Source organism: Typopeltis vanoorti, chromosome 3, assembly GCF_054136105.1.
Source record: "Typopeltis vanoorti isolate ZY-2024b chromosome 3, IOZ_Tvanoo_1.0, whole genome shotgun sequence".
Taxonomy (NCBI): Eukaryota; Metazoa; Arthropoda; class Arachnida; order Uropygi; family Thelyphonidae; genus Typopeltis; species Typopeltis vanoorti.
Window position 1 is genome coordinate 121771205 of NC_143551.1, and position 25952 is coordinate 121797156.

At 37.0% G+C, this 25952-nt stretch overlaps 1 protein-coding gene across 1 annotated transcript in view; it reads right to left on the reverse strand.

Moving 5' to 3' along the window:
- LOC150108527 (VWFA and cache domain-containing protein 1-like) overlaps positions 1 to 25952 on the reverse strand; it is a 420515-nt gene that overhangs the window by 59171 nt on the left and 335392 nt on the right. Inside the window, exons 22-23 of the mRNA XM_090415949.1 lie at positions 24574 to 24639; positions 13711 to 13797 (exon numbers count right to left, since the gene is read on the reverse strand). Coding sequence (XP_090272075.1) covers positions 13711 to 13797; positions 24574 to 24639 — 153 coding nt within the window. The remainder of the gene's footprint in view (positions 1 to 13710; positions 13798 to 24573; positions 24640 to 25952) is intronic.

The following is a 25952-nucleotide window of genomic DNA, read 5'->3' on the forward strand; positions in this document are numbered from 1 at the left end:
ACCACATCTGCGATTTCATCATGGACAGCAAGTTAGAACAAAGAGCAAACGTGAAATTCTGCATGAAACTGGAAAAATCTGCCACAGAGACGTTTGACATGATTCAGCAAGTTTACGGCGATGCTTGCTTCAAGAGCGGAAGAACACCACTGGAAGACGATGAGAGATCAAGAAGACCTTCAACGAGCTCAACCCCAAAAAATGTCAAAACCATTCGGCAACTTGTGCATGAGGATCATCGGAGAACACTCCACAACATTGATGTCATTGTCGATGTGTCATACGGAACAGTCCAGGCAATCCTTATGTGTGATTTGAACATGCGACGTGTTGCTGCCAAGTTTGTCCCCAGGCTGCTGACCCAGGAACAGAAGAAACACAGCGTCGAAGTCTGCAAAAACTCCATCAGCATGCTGTGGATGATCCATCCTTCACGTCGAGGATCATTACCGGTGACGAAACTTGGATGTATGGGTACAACCCTGAGATGAAGCAACAGTCTTCACAGTGGAAGAGCCCATCATCTCCATGACCGAAAAGGGCAAGACAGGTCCACAGCTCGACCAGGTGTATGCTCATCGTCTTTTTCGACATTCGTTGCATTATGCATCAAGAATTCGTCCTCAGGGGGCGAGACCGTCAATGGCGTCTGAGGGAGGACATTCGGCGAAAGCAACCAGATCTGTAGCAAGCGAAAAACTGGATGCTCCACGACGACAATGCACCCTGTCACCAAGCTCTCCTCACACGTGAGTTTCTCACCAGAAACAACATGATCTCACTTCCGCACCCACCCTACTCGCCAGATTTGACTCCTGCAGACTTCGCCCTCTTCCCGAAGATGAAGAACCAGCTCAAAGGTCATTGTTTTGACACCACTGCAGAGATCCAGTGCGAATCGCAGAAGGTGCTTGACATGCTTCGAAAAGAAGACCTCCAGGACACATTCCAGAAGTGGCAAGAACACTGGGAGTGCTGTATTAATATGCAAGGGGACTATTTTGAAGGTGATAGTGTGTAAACGTAGATAAATAAAGTAATTTCTCGTAAACAGAGCTAGTCTCGAAATTTTTTGATACCACCTCGTATAAACAAAATTACTGCAAAGGTCACAGCAACACACAAAATGCATGTACAAAAACTAAGCCAAGGAATACAGTATCTACATATAGATAAAATTACAGCAAACGTTACTACAGCAGTACATAAATAGTCAAAAAGGAATTATACGATTGCATGCATAAAAATTAAGTTTAGAAATGAAGTATCTACGCATAAACAAAATTACAAGGTCAAAGGCTACAGCAATATATAATTAGTCAAAAATTAAACTAGTAAATAATATGCATGTACAAAAGTTAAGCAGTGCAGTATCTACATATAAATAAAATTACAGTCAAATGTGTTTGTACAAAAGTTAAAAACATCATGCAATCTGCCGGAGTATATATGGCTTTGCTAGATAGGTAAAAATTTCATTCCTCTCTCGTGTAAAGTGCTGGCACTCCATCAGAATATGACAAATAGTGAGATGTGTATTGCATTTTTCACATATGGAAGGGTCATCAGCCCTCAGTAAATAAGAATGTGTAAGACGACTGTGACCTGTGCAGAGCCTAGCAAGAACAACTTCCTCTCTTCTCTTTATATGTTGACTAGAATACCAATAGTTAATTTCAGGCTTAATGCCATACAATTTGTCTGTCAATGCTTCCTGCATGATGACTACCATTGAGCATTTAGCTTTGATCTTATAAACTGTCTGTAGTCTGTATATGGTACTATCAAACAGTACATGTAAAAGTATGTGAGCTGATTTAGCAGCTGCAGTCTCATAAAGTTCCAATGATTTTTGATTCCAATGTGGCTGGGAATCCAGCACAACAGGTATAACACCTCATACAGCACTGGATGTGGATTATATATGGGAGAGGAGATAGCCTGTAAAGAGCTCAATGAGTCTGTATAAATTACATATATTTGATAGCAGTTTTCTTTTATATGCACAAGTGTAAGCTGGTATGGAAATCTGCTGTATAATTACTGCAATCAGGTGGGATCTGGTTGATATAATGTCAGGAAACAAAGCAGCACAGCCAACAGAGGTATCAGTTCTTGAACCATCAGTATAGATGGGCAAGAAATCAAAGTGGGCTGCTCTGTGTGCATTAAATAATTGCAGGTAGACAGATGGAGTATGAGATTTCTGTGTGACAAAGTGAGAGGTTGCAGGACGGAGTGCAAACCTACCATGGAGGGATGCTGTTATGTTTAGTATAGGCAATGTTGTGAACATTCATACAAATAGCTTGCACAGTCTCTTTAAGACTCATACCAAAAGAACACATGGCAGTTTGAAGTGTGTAATGAGCTTTCCAGTGCAGAGAAAAGAGAGTAATCCATGTAGGATGATCCGGGAAAGACTGTCTTTAGGACATAATTAAGAGACAACTGCTTTTTCTGTCTAAGTGATAGAGCTAGTTCATTTGCTTCAACATAAAACTTTGCGTGGGTGATGTGTGAAAGGCACCAGTAGCTAACCGTATACCCTGATGATGGATGGAATCCAACCATCACAGGTTACTGTCTTGCAGAACCACAGACTTGTGACCCATAATTCAGCTTTGAATGTATAAGTGCATAATAAAGATAGAGCAATGAAGATCGATCAGCACCGCACCCCACTCAGTAGAGGATAGAGTGTGAAGGAGGTTCAATGAGCTCTTGCACTTTTCTCTTAGTTGACGAATACATGCAAGTAATGTAAGTTTTCTGTCCAAGATGAGGCCCAAGAACATGACTTCTGTAGCTACTGGAATAACAGATCATCCCATTCTTAATCCAGGATCTGGGTAAAGAGTGCATTTTTGACAGAGACACAGACACTTTTTTCTGTTGAAAACCTGAAACCAGTACTAAGAGCCCACAGAGAAACTTGATCGATTGCTTTGTCTTTCAATTACCCTAATGTTACAAGAGGGACAGTAAATTGTAAAGTCATCAATATATATAGAGCATTGTCTACAGTGGGAGGAAGCGATTCAGTGATTGAGTTAACTTTGATAGCAAAAAGCAAAAAGGTGTCACACTTAAGACAGAGCCTTGGAGAACACCCTGTTCTTGATGATATGGTTGAGATAGTGTACCTCCCACTCTGACTTGGAAAGTTCACCTGGACAGAATTTTTAATAAATACAGGAAGGTGTCCTTTGAGATACACAGGTTACAGAGGTCTCTTAATGTGCTATATCTTCAGGCTGTGTCATAAGCTCTTTCCATGTCAAAGAAAACTGAAAACGGATGTTCTTGCTTCAGAAATGCATCTCTTATACACATTTCTAAATGAACCAAGTGGTCAAAAGTTGAACAAAGTCTACAGAACCCACATTGTGTATTGGAGAGAAGATCGGTGCTTTCTAAATACCAGAGTAGTCTGGCATTAACCATTTTCTTTAGTATCTTACAAAGACAGTTGATCAGAGAAATATGTCGATAATTATTTGTTTGTGTTGGATCGTTTCCTGGTTTTGGGAAAGCAGTGACAACTGATTTATGCCAAGAATCCAGCAACTCCTCCTCTTCAAGTATTCTGTTGTATATTAAGAGGAGATCCATAGAAGATGATGATAGATGTTTTCATTATTTCATAATGAATGTCATCAGGCCCTACTATGCTAGGGTGAGAGAGTAGAGGTGCTCTTTCCTCCTTAACAAATGGCTTTGTATGGCTCAAACCCATTAGTAGAAAAATTTAGCCTTTATTTCTTTTGCTGTTCTTTCAATATTAAAAATTTAGGAGGATATGAGCCGCTGCTGCAATTCTGGCAAAATTTTCTATCCAAGTATCTGTAATAGAATTGGGATCAGCAATAATACTTCCATTATGGTGTAAGGTAAACCAAAATGGTGTGTTTCTATATCTACCTTTCATTTTCTGAATTTTAACCCATACAATTTTTGGACTGGTCATTTGATTAGTTGATGTGGTAAATTGGATCCATGATTGTTTTTGACTGTGACTTCTCACATAATATGCTTTAGCTTGAGCATGCTTAAAAGCTATTAAGTTTGATGTGGTGGGGTATCTACAAAATATATCCCATGCTCTGTGTTGATTTTTTTTTTTTTTTGGCGGTCGGGCATTCTGGCTTCCACCAAGGCATTGGATAAAGTGGAAATTGAGATGATGTTTTCAGGATGGAGGCTGTTGCTGCCTAGATAATGCACTCTGTCACATACTTCACCGCTTTATTGATAGGTGTCTGACTGATGGTATCAGCATTGCATTTTGCAAGATGAGAAAAAGTGTTCCAGTCAGCCTGGTCCATTTTCCAAATGGGCATATCCATGTGGATGAACATGGTTCCTGTGAAGATATTGTGCAAAGAACAGGACAGTGATTGCTTCCATATATGTTCTCTTCACTGTCCCACATGAGCAGTGGAAGAATGAAAGGGAAGCAGACTGTAAGATCAATTGTAGAATACGAACAGGTAGGCATATGAAAGGAAGTATTGAGTCTACTATTGAAAAAGGAGAGGTCATTATTATCGAGGATTCTTGCAATGATTTGACTTTGCCTATCAGTGTTGGCACTACTCCACAGAGTATTGTGACCATTAGTCAGTCATGATCTTATAAACATATGTGCTCAGGCAGTTGCAAGATAAGATTATCAAGATCGATTTCATTTAACTCAGCACTTGGCGGTAAATAAACTAAACATACTGTAAAAAGAAATCCCATGGAGAAGCAAATCACTACTGCTTCCAGAGCAGTATTGAGTTGGACATGATGGAAAGGGATATGACTGTCCACTAGGATAGCTACTTCTCCATGAGCAAGACCACCTCCAGTTCTGTCTTTGTGCACAACAGTGAAATTCCTAAAGATAGGGTCCTCATTAGGTCTTAAGTACATTTCCCGTAGACAGAGACAGAAAGGTTTCTGCAACAAAATCTTGATATCATCAATATTCTGGTGAAACCTACAGAAGTTCCATCATAAAAATTTTTCTATTGTTTTGGCTTTATAGACTTGACTAGTTTTTGGGATGATGAGGGCTTACCTTTGTCAGGTTTTTATATTTACCTATTGTTTTTGGGAAGTATGGATAGCTAGTGTCCATCTCTTCCTCTGGTAAAATATTCAATACATCTGATGTGTTAGGGTCAGTTGGCAAGTTTAATTTACTTTCTTGCTGAGAGGCTTATACGCTGGTTAAACATGATAACTAATATTTAAGGAATTGACAGCGTATACTAGAAATATAAATTAAATTAAATAAACTTTAATATATACTTTCCGATATTTTGGCAAACGTCACGTTGCCATCTTCTTGGGAACTTACTACAAAGACATGTGCACACAACTACTAATAACAGCAAATGAGACTGAAGCTAGGAAGCTAACGTTTTCCTAAGGTCCTGATGGTGTCCCCTGGCGGGCTATACTGGTAGTTCTTGGCCTTTGGGCTGAAGTTCTTCTGATAAAATTTTCCCAAATTTGGGGCAGTCTCATGCATCCAAATTTGTTGAGGTTTGGCATGTTCCTAAGGGCCGAGGCTGATTCCATGAATAGTCTTTCATACTCGAACTTGCTGCAGTGTATTACTGTGGCTTTCTTCCATCTTATTCTGTGGCGAGTATCCAGAGCGTGGTCTGCAAGCCCAGAGTGGCTGTACTGGTGAAATCGGATGTAATCCTTGTGTTCTGAGATTCTGATATTTGCTGTCCTGCCTGTTTGGCCAAAGTAGGACAATTTACAGCTGAAAGGGACCTGGTATACACCAGGTAGGTCTAGGGGAAGTGGTTGGTCTTTAGTGGAGCGGATAAGGGATGCCAGTTTTCTATGTGGTCTGTAACAAGTGTACAAGTCATGTTTTTTTAAGATTTTATTGATTTTTTCCGAGGTGCCTCGGATGTAGGGAATGGTGATGGATTTAGAGTAATCTTTTTTGTGAGGGGGAGGGGGTGGTGGGTTGTGGATAACTGGGTTAAGTATTTTTTGGAGGGGGTAGCCATTGGCTGAGAAAGTGTCACGGATGTGATTTAGTTCAGTGGTTAGGGCTTGATCATTTGAACAGATTATTTTTGCCCTGTTGAATAATGTCTTAATAACTCCATATTGTTGTGAGGGGGGGTGATGGGATTGTTGGTGAATGTATCTGCCTGTATGGGTGGGTTTTCTATAAACTGAGAAAACCAAGGTTCCATCAGGTTGGCGGGTGACTAGTGTGTCTAGGAAAGGGAGGTTATTGTTTTCCTCTTTTTCCAGGGTGAACTTGATTCTGGGGTGTTGGTTGTTTAAGTGTGTTAGGAAGGAGATGAGTGAATCCGGGCCACGTAGCCAAATAGCGAAAACATCATCAACATAGCGAAGTCATATGGTAGGTTTTACTGGGGCTGAGTTTAAGGCTTTCTCTTCAAACGTCTCCATGAAGAAGTTGGCCAAGGGTGGGGAAAGTGGTGAACCTATGGCTGTCCCCTCTATCTGTTTGTAGAATTTTTCCTGCCAAACGAAATAGCCTGAGTTCATTGTGAACTGAAATAGGGCTGAGATATCAGGAGGAAATTTTGCTTGGATTAGCTCTACAGTTTCTTTGAGGGGGACATTCGTGAATAGGGAGGAGACATCAAAACTGACCAATATGTAATTATGTTGGAGTGTAAAGTTTTCTATACTGGCTATGAAGTGGGCTGAGTTTTTTATGTGTGATGGTGTATTGCCAGTATAGTGTGAGCCTCTCAACAAGAATAATGATCATCCACGGGGATCTCTTCGCACGCAAGGCCCGCCATTATGGCAAACTGAAGCTGAAGTTATCCAGACAACTTAACCGTCTGGCTTTCCTAAAACGCTGCCGGGATAATCAAGTCATCCCGAACTGTGTAAAATTTAAACACCGCTTCGTCTCACAGAAAGCTCTCCATATTTACAACCGGGATAGCCAGGCATTACTTCGGGAGCAAATTACCGCTACACGCGGTTCCCTAGCCGACATTAACAGAGCTATTTTAACGCTAGAAAATGAGCTGTCACTTACGCTCAATCACGAGCTTTGGTCAATCTTACATGACGTCTTGTGTACAGCAGCAAAAAAAGAATTTGAATGAATACGGAGCCGACATATCTATAAGTTTGAAAAATTAATAAAGAACTCGGCGTCCAAACCTAAGCTACAAACCAACACTGTAGTTAACCTTTCGTCAGCTACCTTGAAGCCTGAAGCACTCAACGCTCTGTCACGTGGTCACAACTTCACCATTGCTCCTAAGAAATTACCGGCCGAGGAATTAATGATCCAAATTGAACGCGGGATTCGCCAACTTCCAAACCACATCGCCAACGATATTAGATTGGATGTAGCCTGTGTTCTTCATAAAGCAAAACCTCCAAAATCCAACATATCCATTAGTAGTTAATACAAGTCACTACAAGAATTAAAGAGAAACAAAGAAATAGTGATCACCAAAGCGGATAAGGGGAACGCCATGTGGTACTCAATCTTAAAGACTACACAGGTAAGCTCAAGGCTTTATTATTAGATCGTTCCACTTACCTCCCCATTGATTACAATCCCACCAACTCACAAATTAGAAAATTCCATAGGCTCCTTAAGAAGGTCACTTCTTGGCCTGTGGAGATTACCTATAACTATACATATAACTCTAGACCCCCCCGCATATATGGGCTCCCAAAAATACACAAAGAAAATGTGCCATTATGTCCCATAGTGGATGGCATTGATTCTCCCACCTACAAACTAGCCAAGCATTTAGCCAAAGCGCTCTCACACTATACTGGCAATACACCATCACACATAAAAAACTCAGCCCACTTCAAAGCCAGTATAGAAAACTTTACACTCCAACATAATTACATATTGGTCAGTTTTGATGTCTCCTCCCTATTCACGAATGTCCCCCTCAAAGAAACTGTAGAGCTAATCCAAGCAAAATTTCCTCCTGATATCTCAGCCCTATTTCAGTTCACAATGAACTCAGGCTATTTCGTTTGGCAGGAAAAATTCTACAAACAGATAGAGGGGACAGCCATGGGTTCACCACTTTCCCCACCCTTGGCCAACTTCTTCATGGAGACGTTTGAAGAGAAAGCCTTAAACTCTGCCCCACAAAAACCTACCATATGGCTTCGCTATGTTGATGATGTTTTCGCTATTTGGCCACATGGCCCGGATTCACTCATCTCCTTCCTAACACACTTAAACAACCAACACCACAGAATCAAGTTCACCTTGGAAAAAGAGGAAAACAATAACCTCCCTTTCCTAGACGCACTAGTCACCCGCCAACCTGATGGAACCTTGGTTTTCTCAGTTTATAGAAAACCCACCCATACAGGCAGATACATTCACCAACAATCCCATCACCCCCCCTCACAACAATATGGAGTTATTAAGACATTATTCAACAGGGCAAAAATAATCTGTTCAAATGATCAAGCCCTAACCACTGAACTAAATCACATCCGTGACACTTTCTCAGCCAATGGCTACCCCCTCCAAAAAATACTTAACCCAGTTATCCACAACCCACCACCCCCTCCCCATCACAAAAAAGATTACTCTAAATCCATCACCATTCCCTACATCCGAGGCACCTCGGAAAAAATCAATAAAATCTTAAAAAAACATGACTTGTACACTTGTTACAGACCACATAGAAAACTAGCATCCCTTATCCGCTCCACTAAAGACCAACCACTTCCCCTAGACCTACCTGGTGTATACCAGGTCCCTTTCAGCTGTAAATTGTCCTACTTTGGCCAAACAGGCAGGACAGCAAATATCAGAATCTCAGAACATAAGGATTACATCCGATTTCACCAGTACAGCCACTCTGGGCTTGCAGACCACGCTCTGGATACTCGCCACAGAATAAGATGGAAGAAAGCCACAGTAATACACCGCAGCAAGTTCAAGTATGAAAGACTATTCATGGAATCAGCCTCGGCCCTTAGGAACATGCCAAACCTCAACAAATTTGGATGCATGAGACTGCCCCAAATTTGGGAAACTTTTATCAGAAGAACTTCAGCCCAAAGGCCAAGAACTACCAGTATAGCCCGCCAGGGGCACCATCAGGACTTTAGGAAAACGTTAGCTTCCTAGCTTCAGTCTCATTTGCTGTTATTAGTACTCGTGTGCACGTGTCTTTGTAGTAAGTTCCCAAGAAGATGGCAACGTGACGTTTGCCGAAATATCGGAAAGTATATATTAAAGTTTATTTAATTTAATTTATATTTCTAGTATACGCTGTCAATTCCTTAAATATTAGTTATCTAATTTACTTTCAGTGGATACCAAAGTATCCATTTTTTCTGTGGGAATGTCTAGTGGTTTATCTTAAAGTAATATCTTTGCCATAATTTTTTTGACAAGTGGGTTCTCATCAAATGATACCATTTTTGGAGTTGTCTCTGGAGTAAGCCCATAGGTCATGTGATTGATGTGCTCAACAGAGAAGCACTGACGATCATAAAGTTTAAATATAGTGAAATTATTAGATGGTGGAATAGACATACAAGTTTCAGTTGCTGTTGGCATTTTCTTAATTGTTACCTTCTCAGCATACGAGGATCTCAGAGCAGGTGCGATGGTGGCTAGCTTTCTTTTTGCATTCTGATATGATATGTTTTGTTCTGATTTCATTTTTTGTATTTCTTTTTCATCTTTCCACTTCTGACATGCACAAGAGTAAGCTGGACCATTTCCCTGACAGTTGACACATTTAACTTTTTTTTTTTTTTTTTTTTTTTTTTTGCAAAGCAAGATTTGTTATCATGCTTTTTACTAGCATATTGGGTAGAACCACGGCAGGAAGTTTGGGCATGCCCATGTTTCTGATATTTAAAGCATCTTAGTGTATTACGAGTGTACATTCTAACAGGGCAGCTGGATACCCTGCTTTTACAGATGTTGGAGGCTTACCTGTATCAAAAGTAAGGACGATGTTCCTGGTTGGAACCAGACGACCATCCCTACATATCAGGATGCACCTTACACCCATCAACTCCCTCAAAGAGATCACACTCTGATATCACTCCTCTACAGGAATTAAGCGTTTTATGAAGTTTTACTGTGATTGGTATTCCATCCATTGCTGTTGCCCCCAGCAGTTTCTCGGAATATTGCCGACACAATCTTTCAACAAGGATATCACCAGAATGTAATTTCTTAACAGTTTTGGGAGGTCCTGCCAGTACTTCTAAACCCTTTTGAATAAAGGATGACATTTCCCTATTGACTTTCCACCTGTTGCATGAATGATCAAAAACACTGATACATTTATACTAGTATCATATATCTTTTGTTTCTTACTTCTGTTACCAAATGCTGTATCTCAGGTATCATTACTTGTTTGGGACTTTGTTAGGGCTCCTGAAATGTTTGAGGATGAAGAATTCATGCTCAAGGAGTTTTTGGTTCAGTGCCATAGCTCCCCACCCACCACAGAACCACAAATGGATGCCCATTGATCACAAGCAAAAGCAAGTAGCCAAAAGGTGTCACACCTTATGGTGTGACACCTTTTGACTACTCGTATATGAAATTATGACTTCTGCATTACTTCAACCTTAGTATCACCTCTGGGTCTGGCTCCCACTGATGAGACCTCAATAATGGTCAAAACTGGTCTGGGTAGTGACCCTTCCCATAATGCATAGCATTATACATGTCTACAAGGAGATGTGCTTTGCATTATGGGATACTAAGACAAGTGATGTGAAGTCATTATCTTCTTTATATGAGTTGCCCCAGTTCTGAAAATAGTTTCAGGCACAAACTCGTTTGCTTACATTTAAATAAAGGGATTAAAGTATATAATTTCTTGGTATCTTTAATTTATAGTATAACCAAGTGGAAAAACTTCCACCTACTCACTCATAGCTCTGTGAGAAAAAAGTCTAGCTCTCAGTCCTTTCTTAACAACACACAAACTTCCCTTCTATGGATGCCCGTGTTTTCTTGATAACGAAAATTTTCGCCAATTGATATTCTACACCCTTCCAGAAGTTTATAGGCCTCTTATCATATCATCCCTCCTTTCTTACTTACCAGTGACCACATTCCATATATCCTCAACCTGCCCTCATAATCTACATTCCATAATTCCAATATCAGCTTAGTAACTTTTCTTCATACCCTTCTAATTCTTAATCTTCTTGCTACCCAGGAGACCAAATCTGTGCAGTCTCATAGAGCCATATGAGACTACTATGGTGTGTATGCTATAGTGCATATGACCATACCTAAAATTTAGTAACATGCACATATACACAGAAAATGCACACTTAGTTAAGGCCTATTGCCTAAGTGAAATCAGAGACCAGTAAAAATATAACATTTATCATACGACATATCTACTTCCTTAATTAGCAAACTACATATATATATATATATATTAGTGATCAGCCACAAAAACATTATGCTGGGAATACAGTAGCTGGCTATGTAAAATCTGGGAAACATTGGCTTCTAACATCCCACTATGATCACAATATAGCTGGTCAGCTGGTCCATTGTATGCTCTAATGTTCTTATTGAACTTCATTGAACATTCAGGTCAATATGTGAGAAGAATGAAAAATCTAAGTTATTTGAGAAGAAAACTTAAGCCATCTTTGCAAGAAACTGACAAGCTTACTTCAGATGAAAAAGCACTTTTACTCTGAAGAAAAGTTGTTTGCATCAGTGATAGAATCAAAACCAAGACTGAAATATACATTTTTCCAAATGAAGAGAACACATCATAATTGCACAACAACAAGCACCTTTGTGTGTGTGTGGGGGGGGGGGGTGTCAAAGCTAATAACATGGCCTGAATTTTGGAGGGTGACATTTCTGAACTAATTTTAAAACAAAGTGAGCTTTTTTTTTTGTTTAAAAAATAAATAAAATAAAACAAAGGAGATAAGGTGCTGCCTAGGAGGGTAGAATGAGAGAAAGCCATTTGGAAAATTTATATTTACAATTTACAATACCTGAAGATATTTCATATCTTTATGAAAAAATATTATGATTATGCTAATGAATGCTTTAAACAAGTCCAAAGGATGCATCGCCAGAGGACCAGTTAAGATATGCACACATAAATTCCTATCATATTTATCTTCGATTTATTGAAGATGCATTCACAATATCTAATAGTCCATTCCACACACCATAAGATGAACCTGATCTCATGTTTCCTAACAACACTCTGGGGATGACCAAGTTCTACCTCCACACCATAAGTTTCAAAATCTCACTTGTGTCTATGATGTAAGATGCCTTTACTTTGACTCTATGATATCTTCTCTCAGTCTGAAGCTAATAACTGAAGATCACATTCTCTTTATCTGTCTTCACATGTACACCCAAAATGCATAAACTTGCACTTGACAAGAGTGAAATAGCAGTGATTGTCATTTGCCTATAGAAACTATCATAGCTAAGAATTTATGGAGACACAACACACATGTTAAAATAATTACTTTACTTAATATTAGGAAAGTAACTTTCGATGTTTCGACATCTGTATTGAGGATCATCATCAGAAAAATACATATGTATAAGATTCAATAAGAACTTACATCCCTTCTATGAGAATTGCCAAGAGGTGTCCTATTAAATTATTAATAATAATTTAATAGGACACTTGGCCGAATAAGAAACTCTTTGAGTTTCTTATTCGGCTAAGAAACAATATGGGATATAATATCCCTTAACTTAAATAAGTTCATGTCGCCTAATTGAAGCCTTTGGCTCTTCATTATTATTAATTATTAATTTAGTTTTCATATAAGAGGTCAGGCAAGGCAAAAAAAACTAGTAAGCAGTTAGATTCATTTTATCTTTGTAAAGTGCAGTAGCATGTAGCTTGGATCTTATATATATGTATTTTCCTGATGATGACTTCAATACAGAGGTCAAATCATGGCAAGTTATTTTCCTAATATTAAGTAAAGTAATTATTTTAACATGTGTGTTGTGTCTCCATAAATTCTTAACTATGAATGCTGACCACTGTGTAACCTTAAAAGAAAATATATCAGCTATCAATCTGCAGGATTTTGTAATAACTACATTACTTATTGCTCTCTCTAACAGCATCATCAGCAAATTACTTATACAGTATTTCCTTAATTTACAGTTCTAAACAGAACAATATCAACTCATGCCAGCTTCATTATTGGGACACTCCCCACCCCCACCCACACACACACATACACCAGTAGGAAGGATGGAGAGAAATATGTAATGGATGCTACCAATTAGAAGACTGACTTTTGTACACACACTGTCCATCCATTTCCTCTCCTCTCATGTATGATTGAGGTCACCAATTTAAGAGGCTGCAGAAATAATGCTAGTTGTTCTTCGCTTGTGCCTGTGTGATTAAGGCTATCAATTAGTGTGCAAAGTTGACTTATTGCTCAAGTCAGTTGCAGACACACGGAACAGGATTTTCTACCAGCTCATTTCTTGAGTTGTGGAATCTTGCAAACCAGAATAATTTTTCAATAAAAACTATTTAGTCAGAATAAGAATAACTTATGTATGAAGAGCGAAAATCTAATGCATTTTGTGACGTGCATCTAAAAAAGCAAAATATGAATAAAATATGTGATCAAAATGATAAAACATATGTTGCAAATAAATTTATAAATTTTAAAATGATCTTTTCAGTTGAGCTGAATACTTACCATGCTGCATGGGCAAAATGCTGTAACAGTATCACATGTCTGATTTACAATTCCAAGAAACACATTGGTTCCAGGAACGGATGTTATCTATTGAAATGAACATTCTCTTAACGATTTTATATAATAACTAGCCTATAAAATATGCAGATGAAAAAAAAAATATATATATATACATATATATATAAATATATACGTGTTGGATTTCTGTTCAGGACATGGAACTGGTTATTACTAGCACCATGTTCCAACATAAAAATGTGCACAAATTCACATGGAAAGAAGAGGCTAAGAGTGATTTGAAATGGAAAGTGATTTATGATCCTGCTCAAGAGTAAATGTGATTTACTCTTGAGCAGGATAAAACTGAATTTCATATTGAAAAGGAGAACATGTAAGAAAGTTTTAAAGCGAATAAAAGTTGAGCAGCTCTCAGATGTGAACGTAGACTAAAATACACAAACATTATTCAAGAAAAAATGAAAGAGTTTGAGAACAGGAATCAAACCTTGGCGATTCAGGTTTGTCTGCAAGGATAAAAAAAATCCGAACTCCATGGTGGACACTGGAAATTAAAGAGGTAGTGAAGGAAAAGAAGAAAGCATATCAAAAGTTTTCCTGGGAAATAAGTCAGCTTGTGCTCTTACAGAATTAATAGACAAATGTAAGAAAGCAAAACATTGTGTAAAACTAGCTAAACAAAAGTCATTGGAAGACTTTGGTAAGAACATAGAAAATAAATATCAAGAAGGTGGTGGACCAAGATATAGGTGGATTGATACAATAAAAAGTGCCTTAGAAGATAGAAATATAAGATCTGATAATTGATTTGGAGGAAAATTGTAGATAGGAAGTTAGTAATGATCTAAGTTTTTAATGTAGTATTATCATATCCTGTACACCTCTTGAGGGTACATATCAGGAATTTGATGATGATATATATATATATATATATATACACACACACACACACACACACACATACACATTTGTGATGTAAGAAGGAATCATGCAGAATATATGCAAGTAGTAGCTGTGGACACAGTTTCCAATCAATGAGTCATTATAAGAAGATATGTATCAGGCTGGAAGAAATAAAACTATTCTATTATTTCATCTCATTTTTCTCTTTATATGTTACGTTCAATAGTCTGTGACAATCAAGCAACTTGGTTCACAGAAACCTAATTAATGCTGTTTATAGGGGGCAGTTAATCCTGTCTGCATTGTCTATGCCTGTCACTTGCATGCAGTCTCTGGATGGTTTATTTTGTGGATGAAAATTGTTGTATACAAGATTTGTATGCAAAACTCAGATCTTTCCAACCAAAGGGTATTATCTGCTTTGTTATATAAAGATAAACATGTATACCTGACAAAGTGAAAAGTGTTGAAATAATTGTTATCAAAAGGTCTTTGATTATACCAGCAATTTAATTCTGCATGTATTTTACTAACTCTGCAGACCTCCACAAGTGTGAACCTACAGAAAAGAAACACCCATTTCTAATGTCAGTTTTATATCTCTATAATTAAAATATCTTAATTGCACACTATACCAATAAAACATGTACTGATAGCTGTATAAAGTTTCTAAAAGCCAAAGTGAAGAATCAGAGTTATATCATTAATAAAAAAAAAAACATACTGTCTAAATTGTCAATTTAGACAGTATGTTTGTGCCACCCAAATTTCCAAGAATTTGGATGCCACATATTCGGCCTACTTAGTATCTAGCATACTTAGGACTTGAAGCAATTTTCAGCTTTTACTGGAAACTATTCCATACCAATTGGTTGAAATTGATATGTATAATCACAATTTTTTAATTTTTATTTATTTATATATATATATATATCTACTCTATACTATAAAATGATAAACTGAAATTGGCAACGGATGTGACATCTGCTTGAAACGGATGTAGGCTGTAACGTTTTTATATAACGTTTGTGTCAAGTTATTTGAAACGTTTTGAAACTCAGGGCTACCTGAGTATAGAGTCTTCAAAATTCGAGTCATCGGAATTCAAGGAGAACCGGCCTACCAGTCCGGAACACGGGAAGTTGGGCACCGTAGGCATCAGTGGGCGGAGCCCCCCCCCCCAAGTGTGTGTGTGTGTGTGTGTGTGTGTGTGTGTGTGTGTGTGTGTGTATAAACATGTTGGTCAGTAACTTTAGCAAACCATCTAGATTATAGTGCAGCTTGTTTCTCTGTATATATGTGTATGCTCCAGATGATGATATTGATATGAGGGTCTAAATATTGAGCGTTCATTTTGGTTTATATTAAACTAAAGTTTTGCTCTAACACGGTAGTTGTCTCCATAATTTTCCATAATGTATTCTGATCACTGTGTAAGCATGAAAGAAAGACTGAATTTCAGATAGTCATTCTATAAAAAAGATACGTGAAACTGAGGATTACAGCAGAATTTTGCTACTGGCCATACCAAGTAAAATTTAAGCAAACATACTCGAGAAGAAACTTCCAGGGAAGAACAAACTGGATTCAGGCCCAGAGTTGTTAGGACCAGACTTTTATTTCAAAAGAAGCAGTTAAACAATAATCAAAATATATAGCCTATGTTTCTGTATTTAGAATTGAAGGATGCACAGGAAGATCATTTGATCTTGATGAGAGATCTGAATATATCAACAGTATGGAAGAATGAAGTCAGTTTTTTTTGTAAGAGAAATAAGAGAGAACTGTGTTCTGCAAGAGCTGAAGTTTACAAGATTATCTTCACCCTACCAGTAATAAAAAAGAAGCAAAGAAATGAAGGAGCTTATCTTACTGATATCTTTCTAGTGCTAAAGTACATGTGGAAAAGTTACAGCTGGAGTAATCAAGAGCAGACTTCACATCTACAGCACATATGATAGAAGAGCTGCTTAAGAATAGGTTCAGAATGTTGGGAGAATGAAGATTATTTGTACTCGGGTTGGTAGATGAATAATTTTTGTAACATTTGTATTGTTGTCTGTTGCTAAACAACTTTGATTAGTTGGTGAAAGTGAATAGATCCAATCAGGCAGTTTTTATTTTTTTTGGTAACTACTTAGAACCTAAAAAGACAGCAAGCTTTTGCTGTAGGTGTAAATAACAACACTGAATGGACAGTTGGAATAATGACAGAATGTGCACTTTCAATAGAAAAGAATTTTTCACCCTGAGGAGTTTCTTTATATGCCCCCCCCCCCCCCCCCCCACTCCAAGTGGATGTGAGCTAAATCAATCTATTAAGAGATTTTAGTGCAAAATTTAAAAAAAAGAAGAAATATGTAAAAAATTATTGAAGCTGAAGCCTCCGTGAAAAAAACATTAAACATTCATGGGAAAAAAAAAAATCAATTTTGGGGCACTAAGAAATTTAATAATAAGGATCAATATGTTTATGAGGAAGAATATACACAAACAAACATGAAAATCTTCTGATAGAATGCATTTAACTAAACAGATTATGATAAAAGACATATGAGGATGAGGAGGGGGGGGGGAGGTCTGGAAAGTTCTGAATTAATTAATTATCGTCTCAGCCCCCCCAAATTTTATCTGGGCTCCGGAACCGGCATAGCTGATGAATCAGGCTTATGGCTGTGCCTGTATTCCTGACTGTAATCTGTGTGTGTCCATGGGCCGGTTTGCCTGCTTGCAGGATGAAACCCCCAGATAAACTGGCGGGAAAAACCCTGCTCTCCACGCCCAAGACCAGCTAACTTGGCTATGGTTGAGGAAAATCCTTAAGCTCCTGAAATCGTCAATGGGAATCGAACCTAGGACACTCCTTCCCATATGGTTGCGAAGCGCAAAGCCACTAGGCTAAATGCATGGACTGGAAAGTTCTGATAAACAGCTAGAACAAAAATTAATTAATTTTATGTCTTCTTATATATCCTAAAAGAAAAGAACAAATTACTATGATTTGATGAAACATGGGAGTTAGGGGTTTTAAAATATGTTCTTTCTTTCTTGTGGTTATATCAATCAGTTGCTTTAATATCATTTTTGTTCTAGGTGTTTATCAGATCAATGGGTGGCATGCCTGTAGAGACTATCTGCAGAGAGTTGAAGCCTCCAGAACCTGATGAGAACCTAGTGCAGCACACAACTGAGTCATCATGAGACATCTGATGATGTCCAATGAATAGATGGATGGAACTATGCAAGTACCACAATTCTTCTAAGATCACAACAAGAAAAACACTTTAATGTCCACAACTTCCTTTAACTCACACATTTAACAGTCATTATGCTTTACAGATAAAACTTCTGTAACTTTAGTGTCCTGCCTCTTACAGAACTTTCATTCTCTCTTGAATTCATACAGGAGAAAATCCAACACAAAAACTGCTTCTTAAATGAAAGCAACAAGTCAGACAAATTCTCTCTGCATTCCAAACCATAGAGTACTAAAGAAAGCATATCCTGTCTTCATCCAAGACACTGCAACTTATTTCTTTACATGAAAGTAACAGCTAACTCCATTGAATAAACCACTAAAATCATATCAAGAGAATCATTTCTTCAGAATGATTTACTTCCTATATTGAAAAGCCTCAACATTCTTCACTGAAGAAATAACTAAAATCATATCAACAACTCCAAACTTACTTTAATTGCACACTTCTATATGGCATGGGGAGCAATCAAATTTCTTTCAGTTTTCACTGGACAAATCCTATATGGATTAATGATTACAAAAATCTTCAATTCTCTCTCTCTCTCTCTCTTAAAGGATGTCATATCCAAGTCTTCCATTTCTAACTTTTCTTCTATTTTAGCTTGATTTGATCTTCATATATTGAGACACAAACTCCACAATTTTCTTCTGCTATGTTCTCTTCTCTTCCTTCCAAACAGCTGAATGCTATTAACATTCTTTTTCCTCTGCATGCTACAAATTACAATACAGCAACTTCAGCTCCAGTCTATCCTACCATGTGCTACTATTACTGTTTTCACTGCTGTGCTTGAAATAATGATAGAGTTCTTTTCAGAGTGTAGGAAAGTTATTTAATTACAGTTTTGTAGTGAAACAATCAGAGCTGATAACATTTCTTTGTTTCACAATGTCCTATGCATTGAGTTCATTTGATCATTCCTGCAACACATGAATTCCAGTTGTCACTTTGCTTTTCTCATAAGTAGCCAAACAGCACCAATATTTCAACTTTTGACAGTTCATGCAGAATCAAAATTATGCTCTAATATCTCAACTAAATAACTTTCATATCTAAGCAAGACTTCAGAAGCCAAAAATAAAATAACATCTCAAAAAGTCATGCTTGCAACATAACAAAAAGAAACAAACATTTAAACAACAACTTTATAAAATAAACAAATTACACAATAACCACAATAATTAATGAAATGAAAGTACAGATATTTCGTACTGAAAACAACAGTATATCATCAGTGCATAGAAACAAGCAAATCAAAGAAACAGGAATATAAGGTACATACAACAATAGGTTTACCAATTAAAAATGGTTGTCATGCACTAGAAATTAATACATTAATAAATAATATTGATATTAAAACTATCTTTGTTTTTGATCTTTACATAAAATGAGAATCTCCCAAACTTTTGAGGGGAGAGAGAGAGACAGTCATTCCAATCCAGGTTTGGCTGATGTAAAAGAGCATTGCAGCTTTCTTTGAAAAGGCTTTCTTATTTAAAACTGCTTCTAGGGAGAATATGAGCTTCACCCACCAGACACTGGGTTTAGTGTCAATACTTTTTTTGCCAGACCAGACTTTTGAGGTTTCACATATTCATTGTAATACTGATGTTCATTAATTCTTTTTTCCATAGAACAGCCTGTCTGCCCATAGCTAATAATGCAAAGTTGGATTGAGCAATAGTTAATACAGATGATGTCAAAATTTTACAGGATGATTTGCATAGATTGGCAGACTGGGCAAAGGAGAATGGATGTCAGTTTAATGTGGCCAAGTGTAAGGTTATGCATTTTGGGGGTGAAACGATTACCAGCTGTATACCACAATTGGGGGAACTGTATTCCAGGAAATTGACGAAGCAAGAGACTTGGGAGAGTTAGTGGATAGGGGAGTTAAAGTTTAGGGGGCCACATAACAAAAGTGGCTAAAGCAACTTATCAGATCACTTGGTTACTGAAGAATACTTTGACGAGCAGAGACAAGCAGGTTATTGTTCCTCTTTATTGAACCTTGATAAGACTCCATCTTAACTACTGTGCACAGATCTGGGTGCTAGGGGAGGTAGAGAGGATAAAGAGGCGAGTGACCAAGATGGTAGCAGGTCTATGTAATGAAATTTATGAGAACAGGCTGAAGATTTGTGGGTTACAGAAACTTGTTGATAAGCAGAAAGGAGATGATATGATCGAGACATACAAATGACCGAGGGGTTTTTGCAAGATTAATTCAGAGGAAATTTTTCAGAATAAGTCTGGCAGAACTAGGGGCCATCTATGGAAAATGAGTAAGAGCATATTTAGTGATCGTGATAGAACTATACTTTTTGCTTGGAGTAGTGAATGAGTGGAATAGGTTGCAAGAGTCTGTTGTTCGTGCCATGATTGTGAATGAGTTCAAAGTATGATAGATACTGCACAAATGTTGGATAGTTCTTGACATGATATTTAGGACCTCCCTCGATGAGTAAGGACTCCTTGGAGAAACCCATAATAATAATAATAATAATATTGTGTTAAGTGTCAATACTATGTTGTGCCAATATGGATGTTCATTAATTCTTTATTCCACTGAATAGCCTGTCTGCCCAAAATTTGTCAAATTACATTCAGAAGGTATCTGGTAAACACCAGCCAATGATAGTTTGTCTTTTGTAGATGGTAACAGATGAGAAATTTTGTTGATAGGAAAGTACAAGGGTGGTTCCATAAGTTTCCGGTCTGACTTAACTTTTAGAGGTAGAAAGAAAACAACTGTTATTTTTAACACAATCTCCCTTTACCTCAACACACTTTTCACGTCTTTGAATTAACATTTCTATGTCCTTCACAAAATAGTTTGTACTTTTGTCTGCAAAATGGCCTAAAACTACATCTTTCACCTCATTGTCATTTGCAAATTTTCTTCATCGAAGTCTTTCTTCAGTTTCAAGAAGAGGTAGTAGTAGTCAATGTGTGCAAGTTCAGGGTGTACGGTGGGTGTTCAATATTCTGGAAGCCACAGTGATTCACTGCAGCCTTCGCAACAATAGCTGTATGGACTGGAGCATAATATTCTGCATTCACAGTGGTATTACTTTCCTTGAAGTCAATCAAGAGAACTCCTCAGCAATCCCAAAAGATTGTCGCCATGATCTTCTTGGTGGACTGACTGAGTGACCTTTTCTCTTTTGGAAAGAGGATCATAATAAAGGACCATGGGTTCATCCCTGATAACAATGGATTCCAGCACTTCTCTCTGATTGCTTTGGCAAAGCTCTAAAAACTTGCAGGAACAGGTCACATGATGCTCTTTCTGAATTGAAGAGAGAAGCAGGGGCACCCACCTTGCACTGACCTTTGTCATGTGAAGCTTCTTGTGAATGATGTGAAAGATGGTTGTTATAGAAAGCCCCAACCTCGCTGAGATTTTATTGAGCTTCAGCTGTCTGTCATCGAGCAGTTCCTCCTCAACAAGAGAGACATTTTCCTCAGTTATCACTTCCACAGGCCAACCATCACAAGGATCATCTTTGATGCTCTCTCTCTCTCTTCCTAGGCAAAACTGTTTAGCACATTCCTTCACACTGGAAAAGCGTCCCCATAAACACTTTCCAATCGCTGTTTAATAGCACTTGGTGAAGGTCCTTCTTTGGTGAAAAACTTTATCACAGCACAGAACTCAATTCTTAACATTATAGCACTTAGCATGCCACGTATTGGTTGAAGGAGTGCCTCCTACTGAACGATGCAATGGTCCCAGCACCGAACCCTGCGATTCGGTGCTAGGACCACTGCTGTTTAAATTGTACATAAATGACATAGGAAATAACTTGAAAGAAAATATTCAGTTGTGTGTTGATGATGTGAAATTAGGTAGAGTAATAGTAAATCAAGGCAAAGTGGAGAGCTTGCAGGAAGATTTAAATAGGCTGTCAATATGGGCAAAAGATAATGGGGATCAGTTTAATGTCGAGAAATGTAAAGTTATTCATTTTGGGATAAACAGATTACAAATGGTGTATCACATTGATGGCACTGTACTCCAGGAAATAGATGAAACTAAAGATTTAATGGTGGTGGTGGTGGTGGTAGACAGAGAGTTAAAGTTTAGAGGACATATTGCTAAGGTAGCCCATAAGATTATTAAAGGAACACGTAAGACCACAGTAATAACTTTTAATTAATAAGGTACAGATATTTCATACTAAAACTAATAGTACATCTTCAGTGTTACAAATTGGTGGATCACCTATAAAAATACATAGTTGTCATGTGCTAGGAAATGATAGAAAATAATAATTAATCAATATAATGATAATTGGTTTTTTTAATGATTACATAAAATAAAAGTCTCCCAGATCTTTTATTTTATTTTTATGAGACTTTCATTTTATGTAATCATTAAAAAACCAATTATCTTAAATATTAATTAATTATTATTTTCTATCATTTCTTAGCGCGCCAACTATGTATTTTAATAGGTGATCCACCGAATGTTCGTTACTTGTATTCCATTCCTATAACTGTTTATAACACTGAAGATGTACTATTAGTTTTAGTATGAAATATCTGTACCTTATTAATTAAAAGTTATTACTGTGGTCTTACGTGTTCCTTTAATAATTATACTATGCCACAGGTACCTCTAAAAATAAGCCCATAAGATTACTTTGCAAACTTCACATTAACAAGTTGAGGTAAGGAAGTTGTTATTCCTCTTTATAAGGCCTTGGTACACCCACACCTGGATTACTGTCTTTAAGTCTGGTCTCCTGGATTTCTTGGGGATGAGGAAGTGGCAGAGAAGATTCAGAGGCAAGTGACCAAGATGGTGAGTGGTCTGTGGAATGTTCCCTATTAGGATAAACTGAGGGTGTGTGGATTGCATAATTTGGTCGATAGGAAAAAAAGAGAGATATAATAGAAACATTTAAGTTACTTAAAGGATTTTATAGGATTAATTTTTATAGGGAAATGTTTCAACACTTGGTTTGAAGGGCCAAAATAAGAGGTCATCCATAGAAGTTGAATAAAGGTGTGATTAATAGGGTGTGAAAACTAGATTTTTTGTTTGGAGAGTTATGAATGAGTGGAATGGGCTGCAAAAGTTAATTGTGACTGCTTTATCTGTTGATGGGTTCAAGGAGAAGTATAACAGATTGATTGGATCTAATGCAATGAGTTCTCAGACTCCATGGAGGTGCCCATACAATAATAATAATCTATTCCAACTTTGATTTGTGAAATTGGATTAGGAATACCAGTTTGAGTTAAGTCTCCAAAGAAAACGTTTGTGCTGTTTGAGTAATTCAACTGTAGAAAATCAATCTTCAGAGACAAATAATCAAGGATGCCAGAGTGGTAACTAGAATTATGAAAGCAGTAAATGGAGCAAATAAAAATAGCAAATTTTGGTAAAGGAATTTTGAACCATAGTAAATTCATAAGGAGGAGATACAATGTTTAACCATCTCTACAGATCTGACAAATGTAAACATACTGGCCTTCTTATGGAAGCACTCACTTGGAACGCGTGTGTTTAGATAGTTCAAGTGAACATGAGTTAGTGAAGATGCTAGTTGACGTTATGTGAAATAGCAGATTACATTTTCTGAAAATTATATAAACTGAAATAATGAAATTATATATAGTCATACCCCGACTTATGCGAATCCAGAGTTACACAGGTTCTTATAAGTACGTATTCCTGTCCTGCTTCACGCCTCGCCACTAGTCTTATCTTTCAGGTGTCAGTCGCATTCGCCAGTGTCGCACATACTGTGAACAAGCACTGACGTGTTGCGCGCGGTCTCCATTCATACACGATTTTTATAGTCTACAGACCTTGCGATTGTTTAATGTTATGTTCTTGATAAAAATTTTATCACATAAAAAATAATAATGTCATCCAAAAGAAGCAAGTCCGATTCTTCTACTGCTAGCAAGAAAAGAAAAACATTGACTTTGGAAACAAAACTCAACATTATTAAGGATTTTGAAGGCGGAATGAAAATTTGTGCTAGCAAAGAAGTTCGATCTACAGGAATCCACAGTAAGAACAATCATAAAAGAAAGGTTTACAGATTTTGGAGGACATAGATTCTAATGAGGAATGAATTGTAGCCACAAGGTAAGGAATAAAAAAAATCATTAGCTTGCTATGAAGAAATTTTGCATGACAAGAAAATGACATTATGCTGTCAGATGAATCTATTAGATTTTATGAAACCATTGACATCGAAATAACTTTCTTTTTTTTATGTACGAAAAACTACAATCATGATTATATTTCTTAAAAAATATAGGTGTTTTTGTAAACCTCTGGTCCCAATTGTATGTTTGTATATATAAATTACATGCAAAATTATAACCCCCGAATTACGCGAATTCGACTTACGCGTTTTTTGTTGGTCCACATACTGCATAACTTTGGGGTTTAATTATTTAGTTTTGCTAATTTCCTATAGGCAATTAAACATTATTTAATAATAAATTAATCACTGTATTAATCAATACCAAATCAAATAAAGTACATATCATAAACCAGGAATAAATTGCATTTTCTAATATATTATTGCTTATTAGTACATGTATAGTACTTCACCTTATGCAGAATATAGTTTCCAATATCATTTACTTATTTAAACAGTTAAATGTACTACTGATTAAACTTTTTAGCCTAAACACTTTCAACATAACATACCTGATATTTTGCACAGTGTTCTCCATGAACTAAATTTGTAAGAATCTCCTCTAAACTTGTATTAAACTAAAATAGAATATATAAAATATTAAACAAAATATTAATATTATAATAAACTGAGTGAATGATAAATTCAAAAGCAACTCGAGATGTAATGTATCAATGTATCGGCCACTCTCAACTATAGCAAACAATCTAGGAAAATAACTTACTATTCAATAAACTACTCATAAGTCATGGCCCTATAAACATCAACAATATTCTAAAGTAAATAGTTTTACCTGTCTTCAAAACATTTGGCATTTATATGCATCAGTCATTGCGATCTCTAAGGTTACAGGAAATGACTAACCGTGACTCTACACTGCTGTGGATGAGTTTAAACAGATTAAATTGCTAGATTTATGAATTTTTCCTCCCTAAAGTTTTGCTAATATGAATGATTAACAACTACTCATCAATGGTCACATTTTTTTTTTGTTCAACTGATTATATGTATGTATATGTAGAAAGTTTTTTACTTTGGGTTTTGACCTTTATTGAGATCTCATCAGTGGGAGCAAGGCCCAGAGGTGGGGATACCAAGGTTGAAGTGCAGAACTTATATTTACCTATACGAGTTGCCACAAAGTGTTTAAACCTAATTAAATAAAAATCTCAGGATGAGGAGAGAAAGATGCTTCAGACCTAAAAATACTTCAGCTGCAAACTTAACTTATTTGCTTGTTTGCTTACTTGGGAAAAAAGGATTAAAACCAAGTTTATAAAATTGTTTGGTATCTTTAATGTATATAAAACTGTTATTCATTATCTATATGGATCACATTATGAAGGAAAGTGGTATTAAATCTAATATCAAAATTAGCAATATTAATCTTAGCTCTTTACTTTATACAGATAATATTATTATTATGACGTGACACCTCCAGGGAGTCCAAAGACTCATCAAGAGAGGGCATCCACTCTATAACTCTCTGCCTCCACCATTCAATCTACCAACTACAACGAACTGCAACTACACCAAGCCATCTAATGCACACCACAACCACCATTAGCATTTTCATGGGCAATCACAAACCCCATGTCCATAGCCTTCTGGTTGAAGAGCAGATACGCTAACCACCCTGCCAACCAGGCTGGCATGTATACTCCTAAATAAATCCAGTACAAGTCAGCAAGATTCCTTGAGTATAAATAGAAGAAATATTGAAAACAAACTTCTGAATGGTGAACCCTATAGAACAAGTAAAACATTTCAGCTATTCAGCTAAAAAACACAATATTTAGTGAAGATGGTAAATTAAATATGGAAATAGACAACAGAATTAGTAAAGTTGGTATGGTAGGTAGTCAGCTGAATAACTTTATATGGAATAAAA